Source organism: Natator depressus, chromosome 3 (assembly GCF_965152275.1).
Source record: "Natator depressus isolate rNatDep1 chromosome 3, rNatDep2.hap1, whole genome shotgun sequence".
Classification (NCBI taxonomy): domain Eukaryota; kingdom Metazoa; phylum Chordata; order Testudines; family Cheloniidae; genus Natator; species Natator depressus.
Window position 1 is genome coordinate 19,932,524 of NC_134236.1, and position 8,699 is coordinate 19,941,222.

Genomic DNA, 8,699 nt, shown 5'->3' on the forward strand with positions numbered 1-8,699 from the left:
GGCCAGACGCAGGTTTTTAATTGAAGTGTAGAGTAGACATACCCTAAGTAGAATGACAGTTCTGTCATTCTTTGCCATTGGTTCTAAATGTAAATGCACTGTGATTTTTCACCTAGATCGGCTCTAGGATTTCTTGCAGTAACTGGGAAGATTCATTCCATCAGGCACTGTTCAGTGCAGTGATGCAAATAGTTACTTTTATTTCTTGATCAGTAATGCAATGTCTCTGGATTACACCATAGAAACTAGCCTCTGACCCTCGCTGTAAAGGAATGCCACTCTCCAGCTTCCTGCTGAAACCTATGCAGAGAATTACACGCTACCCTCTGCTCATAAAGAGCGTGAGTATCCTGGGTTTGTAAAATTCTGAATCTTGTAGCATTTTAAATTTGATTTCGGTAGCAGTATAACTGCGGTTGCAAAACAGAGAAAGCATTGTTATGTAATAAGGATTTCTTTATATGTGTATCACATCTGGCGCCTATCCTTACCTGGGTTTTATCTCTGTCTGTTTCTGTTTCCTCCCTTCCGATCCCAACCAGATTCTGGAGAATACCCCAGAAAACCACCCAGATCACAGTAATCTCAAGCTTGCCTTGGAACGCGCAGAGGAGCTGTGTTCTCAAGTTAATGAAGGCGTGCGTGAGAAAGAGAACTCAGACAGGCTGGAGTGGATACAGTCCCATGTACAGTGTGAAGGACTTGCTGAGGTAACTGGTTTAGCTAGTGCTTGGGTGGCTGGCATAGATAGGGGTGTAATGTAGAGCCTTTTAAAGTTAATTTACACAGAAACCAGGTAGGAAAAAATAAGTGGTGGTAGCATGTTCTGCCAGCTAACATCACCTGAGCTCTACCCACTTGTGATCTCAAAGGGAGATGCCACTCACTAGATGGTGTGAATATCCATAATATGATTATCCCTCACCTTTCTTGCCTGCTTTGAGCAGCAGTGAAATTGCTGACGTTTTAAACTTGTACTATTAAACTTCAGTTAATATTAACTGAATCAATTTCCCACTCTTCAGATTTTGCTTAAGCCTCCAGCAAACTGAGGCAGATGTTCCTATGTGGTATTACTCTTTGTCCACATTTTTGAAGTTTTTCTTCACAACAGTAAGAGCTTAGAAACTATTTTTAAACTTAATTCTCGAGCACAAGATGGCAGCCACTAGGGAAAAGTTTCAGCTCACCGGCCCAGTCAGACTCCTGAATTTGTGGCCTCAAAACCCTAAACTAATGTTTTTCATTGAGAATAGGGCTGAAACCACTATAGATTATAAGGAAGTTGACTTCTCTTAAGACTTGCTAGGATTCTTTCCCATGTACTATAAACTACTGGGGGAAATACACAAGAATTCTGCCTGCATTAAACAAAGTGAGTAGGATTTTGAGGGTCATAACCAATAATCACTCCGCAGACAATCAGGAAATGATGTACATAATACCCAGCTGCTGCTGCTACTCACATATTGATTATATCTCTCTTAGCAACCGATTTTCAACTCCATTACAAACTGCCTGGGTCCCCGAAAGCTCCTGCACAGCGGCAAGCTCTATAAAACAAAGAGCAATAAGGAACTATATGGCTTCCTCTTCAATGACTTCCTGCTCCTTACCTACATGGTCAAGCAGTTTGTTTCTTCAGGGTCAGATAAACTGTTCAGCCCCAAGTCCCACTCTCAGTTCAAAATGTATAAAATGGTGAGTGAATTAAAAAGCAAATTAGTAGTTCTTGATCTCTTAATAGGAATCCTGTTCTCTCTCTCTGTGGTGATACATTATCTAGAGCTGCTTGATTATTCACGGTTGTACTGAGTATTGCACAGTCTCGACTGTATTGGGTGTAATTTTCATTCATTGGGACTGAACGTTGACTGTGTGGGGATTTTCTCTCAGTGGACACACAATCCCTATTCAGGAAATGTGAGTATGCTGAAGAGAGAGCCCTCCTTGCATTGATTTTATAAAATCCTCCCTCTACTTCATAGTCGAGTACCTCCACAGTACTCTGGCCAATCTGGTCAGAAACAGGAACCTGAGGTGAGGCTCTTAAATCCACATTAATATTCATTCATTCACTGATTTTTGAGGACAAGGTGCATGGTGCTCAGTGGTTTTGAAAATTAGGCCACTTATTTAAAACCCTAAATGTTGACTTGTGAGCCTAACTTTAGTCCCCTGTACTTGAAAATGTGGGCCTCTGGGTCCAACCCCTGAATGCTTCCCAATGAGTGCTCACAGTGCTCCTGAGGGGGGTAGCCAAGTACCGTCATTTTCTGATGGAGGAAACCTAAGATGCTGAGAGGTTAAGTGGTTTGCCCAAAGCCACACACTAAGTCTGTGATAAAGTTGGGAGTAAAAAGCAGGAACTCCTGTTTCCCAGTCTTGCATTCGTCCATGCTGTTTCTCTGCTTATACAGCTCTTCCCTTTTCATAAAGCAGTTTTCTTAGGTAGCCAAGAGCGTGTTTTAGCCCTGTATTTGCTGGTTTATCTCTTAGTCCTAGAAAGAGTTTCTAAGATCTTTAAATATTGATCTCTCTGTTTTTCTGGTGTCCTGAGAGGGGTGTTCACTTTCTTTAGCAAAAGAAGATGTATTTAAATATCATAGTTTTGTTTTCTGCTTATCATCACAGTGAGTTTGCCACAGCGAAGTTTGCCTTTCCTGTATGTCTTTCAGCCTCTTTTCCTTAATGAAGTCCTAGTGAAATTGCCAACCGACCCTTCGAGTGATGATCCAGTTTTCCATATCTCCCACATTGACAGAGTCTACACGCTAAAAACAGAGAATATTAATGAGAGGTGAGTACCGGACATGCTGAGCCTTTTGGGACCTCGGCGGGTGGAAGAAAAAAGTGTTTAAGCCAGACACTCCACTGGCTCGTTGCAGTTTAAGGGCAGCAGAACTGCTACCAGATTACTCCTCTGTACGCTAATGTGGGAGTGCTTACACCATGCAGAACTCACTTCAGACACACATGGACAAGCTGAAGGCATGGGGAAACTTTCCATTGACTCACTTGGTGTTAGATAAGATCCATGGTGAGCGTTCAGCCAAGAGCTGGCTCCCTACCAAGTCTGTAAAGATTTGTCTGTCAATTCAGGGGGTTTCCTTCTGGACTCAGAACACACAGTGGACTTGTAAATAATTTTCTCACCTGCAAGTACACAGAGAGAGCCTGTTTTGCCCTCATCATACTGGTCTAAATCAGGATGAACTGCTTTGAAGTCAGTGGAGTTACAAGCTGGTGTGGGAGGAGGGTCTTTGTAATAAGCCATCAGCTCTTCTTAGCTACATTTTTGTCTGCTGAAAGGCTGGTGTCTCAAAGGATAATCGGCTTGTTCCATGATCCCACTTAATATGAGCTAGCAGTTCATAATGGGGAAGCATTTTCGCTTGGCAAAGAGACTGGAACAAGAAGCTGGAGGGAGGAGGACTGAGGTTGGATGAGGAGGGCTGGCTGGGCCAGGAGACAGAGACAGGGATCAGAAGCCTCAGGAGTGAGACTGGGACTCAGGAAGGAAGGAGAATGAGACTGGGACAAGGATCTAAGGGTGGAGAAAAGACAGGACTGGGACAAGGACAGTGTCACAGAGTAACACTGACCATTTAAGAGGAAGTGTGATGTATTAGCTGCCTCCTAACTGGGCTTAAATAAGGTCACCTTTGCTCTACGGGGAGAAGATTTAGTAAGTTGGAGGCAGAGACAGCAGGAATCAGCCAGGAAAAGGGGCAGGTGAGAGTTGACAAATAGCAGGATTACTGAGAGGACCCTGAAGGAACTTGTAGTTGGTTTCTGGGAGAAGGCAGGAGAGCAGCAAGAGGGGTTCGCTGGCTGACTTCCCAGATCCAGAGGGCTGAAAGGGACTGAAAGTCACAGCAGCAGAGGGAGGTGCCTCCTGATGTCTAAGCTGGAGAGCCGAAGCTGATTGCTAGAGAGGGCTGAAGGCAGAGGAGCAGCAAAGTCACTTATCCGCTGGCATCTCCTTACCTGGAGAGCTGGAGCTGGGGAAACAGTGAGAGAGCCAGGGGGAGTAAGGGATGCTTCCCTGGTGTGGATGATGTCCCACCAGAAAGGCTGTGGGGTTTGCTCTGGGAAGAGGAGGGTTGCACTCCAGTTGGAAGGGCTGGGGTGTCTGTCCTGGCTGAGGGACAGAAGAGGATGGACAGAGTCTGGGTGTGGCAGAAGACACTGGGATGTGGTATTTGTTAGGTCAGTGGATGAGGTGTATTTGATAGACCACTTGCACTGTGGTGCTACATGAACTATGTTTTGGGATCTATGTTTTGGATTGTTTGTGCAATCAATGTTTTGTAATAAACTAGCCACTAGGAGGGGTATTCTTGAGGCAAGAGACCCTGGTGTGGAGTTACTGGGGACTCTGAAGAAGGGAAACTGAGGTGGTCTGCCACAGGAGCATGATCTAGGCTGGGGTTGCCCTCTAACAGACAGGTTTGAGGGGGGATGGGACAGACGGGGTCAAGCTTTGCAGAGTAGGTAGAAGAATCTGTGCCCACAAGAGCAAACTCCCTTCTAGAGCCTGGAATGGAACCCAAAATCCCTGAGTCTCACCATATCTCTGCTGTCAGCAAATATCTGTGTAACCCACTGGCAGTGTGTGTCCAATTCCTTCTAGTGCTGTTCCACACAGAGAATGACAACTTATTACTGCTATCCGTAACGCCATTAGCTGAAGTGGAAGAGGTCTGTGTGATGGATCTAAAGGTTTCAACGCTACTGATGACCCATGTATCAATATGATGCCAGCTAGTGGAATTCATTTTTTTCAGTTTGCTTTTTTCAAAACCTAGGAAATTAAACACAAAAATAATGTTAAAAGAAAATTGTTAAGGATGCAATGTCAACCACTCAAAAGTTAGAGGTCCTGAGGAAAAAGTAGTATGTGATCAAAAAGTTAAAGACCGTATCATAATGTAGAGTAGACAAACAAGGGGACTGACCTAAGGGTGCACAAGCAACCCTAACTGTGGCATTTCCTAACTCTTGAGTGCTTGACTTTGCAATCTTAATAACGTTTTTTTAACATAGTGGTTTTGTGTGTAATATCCCATGTATAGGCTACCCACATGTGCCAGCCTAATTTTTAGGTCATGTCCTTTTCCTGATGCATAATTAGCACAGGCTTCTCTTTGTCTAGACCAACATATTGCATAAAACTGAGACCCTTTGGAGAAGATTTAAATTACACTAAAAACATTGTTCTCCATAAAACCGATTGCAAAATTCTCAGCCTCCATGAGATTCATGCCACTCATCTCTATGCACCCCACATACCAGTACCAGAGCACACATACCAGCTAAGGAGAGGGCTGGTGCCACTGCTCTGGGCTGGGTCGGGTAGGCAAGAGACCATTTTTCTGACGATTTCCCATGGTAGTTGGGGGCAGTGGACCAAGCCTTTGCTAGGTCCCCTTACTCCAAAGATGGCCACAGAGGCACCTTCACAAAGCCCATAAAGGAGGGAGCACAGCCTAACCTTCACTTTGTTAGACTCCAAAAGCTCAATCTAACTGGTATATCACTATGAAGCAGGTTCTCCAGTCTCATAATCATTCTCATGGCTCTTCTCTGAACCCCCTCCAATTTATCAACATCCTTCTTGAATTGTGGGCACCACTATTCCACCAGCAGTTGCACCAGTGCCAAATACAGAGGTAAAATAACCTCTCTACTTGTGCTTGAGATTCCTGTCACATGAGCTTTTTTGGCCATAATGTCACACTGGGAGGTCATGTTCAGCTGATTATGTGCTACAACCCCCAAATCTTTTTCAGAGTCGCTGCTTCCCAGGACAGAGTCCCCCGTCCTGTAAGGACTGGCTACAGTTTTTGTTCCTGGATGTATCCATTTACAGTTAGCCATAATTTTACATCAAATGAATAGATGATGGTGGGACCCTTGTGGTCAAGGAGACCTCAGATCAGATCATCTCAAAAGAAGGGAACAAAAAAATGTGACTTGAATTAAAGACCGTGAGATTTATTAAGTGTTGCTGGAATAACAAGCAAGATTCTTGGCTCCAAAGTGACTCTGCAGGAATTAATTTTCACAGGACGGCCTGGGTCCAGAAGATCAAAGGAGCATCGGAGCAGTATATTGAAACCGAGAAGAAGAAACGGGAAAAAGCTTATCAAGGTACAAAATGTGGGCGCTGGCCTAAAAGGGTGCAGGGCTCTCGTGTGCCTGGAAGGATTTCAGGGTCTTCTCTTGAGGAAGCAGCTTCCAAGGTGGTTGAGCTAATGTCCCTCTTCCAAATGATTAACTCTTGAGTGGGAGTGTAGGTGCTATTGCATGGCTGAGTGTGTAACTCGTGTATTAATAGAAGGGGTCTCTACATATCAACTGACTACATCACTTGTTCCAAATGGGACAAATTAAAGTAATATTGTTGCCAGTTTTATTTGTACTGTCAAGCTGTTTATTAATTCTGATTTTCTTTTCCAGCACGCTCACAGAAGAGCTCAGGGATAGGACGCTTGATGGTACATGTGATTGAAGCTACAGAGCTGAAAGCCTGTAAACCTAATGGTAATAATTTAGGGGTGGAAGGCTAGTACATTCAGAGAGGCGGGTTAAGAGTTCATTGAGTCAGGCAAAAGTGCAGATTTCAGTGACGGGGTGGCTCTCAGGGATGCAATGGGGTGACATCTTTCTGCTGTACTAGTGAATAAGTTGTTGCCTAATCCAAGCTTTTGGGATGACAGCACAGAATGCACCTTCAAAGAGCAGTCACAATAGGTGAGAGATTTTTGTATTGGGCTGTACATTTGTGTAAATCCAGCCTCTGAGGAAGACTTTTACTTTGAAGAATAAGATGAAGAACAAGAGAAACGTGAGAGCGCCTTGGCTGTGGTCTGGCTCTTTTGTGTGTTCCTGTTAATAAAGACTCTTCAGTACTAGATCTGCTTAGGGAAAAGCATTTCACCATTTGTTCTATGCTTAGGGAAAAGCAATCCGTATTGTGAAATCAGCATGGGATCGCAGAGCTATTCAACCAGGACGCTGCAGGACACTTTGAACCCTAAATGGAACTTCAATTGTCAGTTCTTTATTAAGGACCTTTATCAGGATGTGCTGTGTATCACCATGTTTGACCGGGATCAGTTCTCACCTGATGGTAGGTATAAACATTTTTTCAGGACATGGAGAATTCTCTGATCATTTTGATTGTGCTGCATGTTTTCCTCCCAAATAGCCACAAGGGCTTAACGTGTGGTCCCACTCTGAGAAAATGACACTTTCTTACTCACTAGGTATGTTAGTCCTGCAAAGTCAACACAGCTCTGGGTGATCAAACTGGATTCTATTCGGTCTTGTCCATCAGCAACAGAATTGTTTCTTTTCAGTCTGTTACACCTGTCTAAGCCCCTGGAGGAAAATGGGGCTGCAGAAGTGTCACTGAAGGCAGAATGTGTTCCCTTCATTGCTGGTTGTGATGCATGAGAAAGAAGTCAGCTTGAGTCTCAGATCCCAGGTTACATTGGCAGAGCTGGCAGTTACAAAAACCATTTTTTTTACCTGTAAGCTGAGCACATTTGATATGGAAATCATTAACTCACAATAAACAGGGGACCTCCCAGTGCCATTTTTAGTGACATTTCAAGGTAGAACCTTACTTTTATACATGCGGTACTACTGTGTACTATAGCAGTATGCATGAGGTTGTCAGGATGAAAGCTGTATCCTTGTAAACACGCCTATAGGACTGTTGTTCAGAATCATCATTCCTCATGGAGAGAACAAAATACATAAATCTAATTAAAAGTGGCTGAGTTAAGGCAGTTAAACCCCTTGGTTTTCTTCTTGGCACGGCAACTGATTCATTGTGAAAACTAGGGTAAGTCACTTAGCTTCTGTCTCCATTTGTAAAATGAGAATATTTGTATTTGAAAGGAATGGTATCAGAAATGAACTGATGTTTGTGAAGCATTTTGAGATCCTTAGATCAAAGACATAAGTGGAAAGTATCACGTCTAATATTTTTTAGCTCTGTGCGTCTAGAACTCTTATCTAGCAAAAAGTCCCTTTCATCTGCTAAGTTGTGCAGGATGATTATACTGGCTGAGCAGTAGGCTTGTGCTTGCTGAGGTGTTACTCTTTAGTATCGTTCTCTTACTTCCTATGACTGGGAGTTACTACACCCATAAAAATTCAAGCTTTATATGATAAATACATTAACAGTAATGGGAACAACTGAATTGCCTAACATAAGAACGTAAGAATGGCCATATTGGGTCAGACCAATGGTCCATCTAGCCCAATATTCTGTCTTTAACAGTGGCCAGTGCCAGATACATCAGAGCGATTGAACAGAACAAGGCAATTATCAAGTGATCCATACCCTGTTTTCCAGTCCCAGCTTCTGGCAGTCCTAGGCTTAGGGGCTCCCAGAACATGAGGTAATCTAAACTAATCTAGTCTACTATGGGAAGTAGTCATGGCTAGGGGATTCCAAGGAAAGTGCACTAGGCACTTTGAGAAACTCTTGAGCACTAGATGATGATCCAAGAAGTCCTTCTCAGCTCTGACATCTGTGATAGGTGTCCATTTCTCTTTATATTACATAGAGCTATTAAGCCATTCTAAATGCTTGTCTAATGTTAGTGCTTGCCTTGTTTGCTCAGGTTTTCTAATCTAAGATTTATAGCTAATGCTGTTCACTTACATTTGTTCAACAG

At 43.4% G+C, this 8,699-nt stretch overlaps 1 protein-coding gene across 5 annotated transcripts in view; it reads left to right on the forward strand.

The window, feature by feature from the left end:
• The window catches only part of ITSN2 (intersectin 2), a 126,518-nt gene that overhangs the window by 114,896 nt on the left and 2,923 nt on the right, over positions 1 to 8,699 (forward strand). For all 5 annotated transcript variants that reach the window (XM_074947500.1, XM_074947502.1, XM_074947503.1 and 2 more), the window contains 7 exons: positions 243 to 341; positions 543 to 710; positions 1,489 to 1,701; positions 2,679 to 2,800; positions 6,074 to 6,156; positions 6,466 to 6,549; positions 6,965 to 7,138. In XM_074947500.1, the coding sequence (XP_074803601.1) occupies positions 243 to 341; positions 543 to 710; positions 1,489 to 1,701; positions 2,679 to 2,800; positions 6,074 to 6,156; positions 6,466 to 6,549; positions 6,965 to 7,138 (943 nt within the window). The remainder of the gene's footprint in view (positions 1 to 242; positions 342 to 542; positions 711 to 1,488; positions 1,702 to 2,678; positions 2,801 to 6,073; positions 6,157 to 6,465; positions 6,550 to 6,964; positions 7,139 to 8,699) is intronic.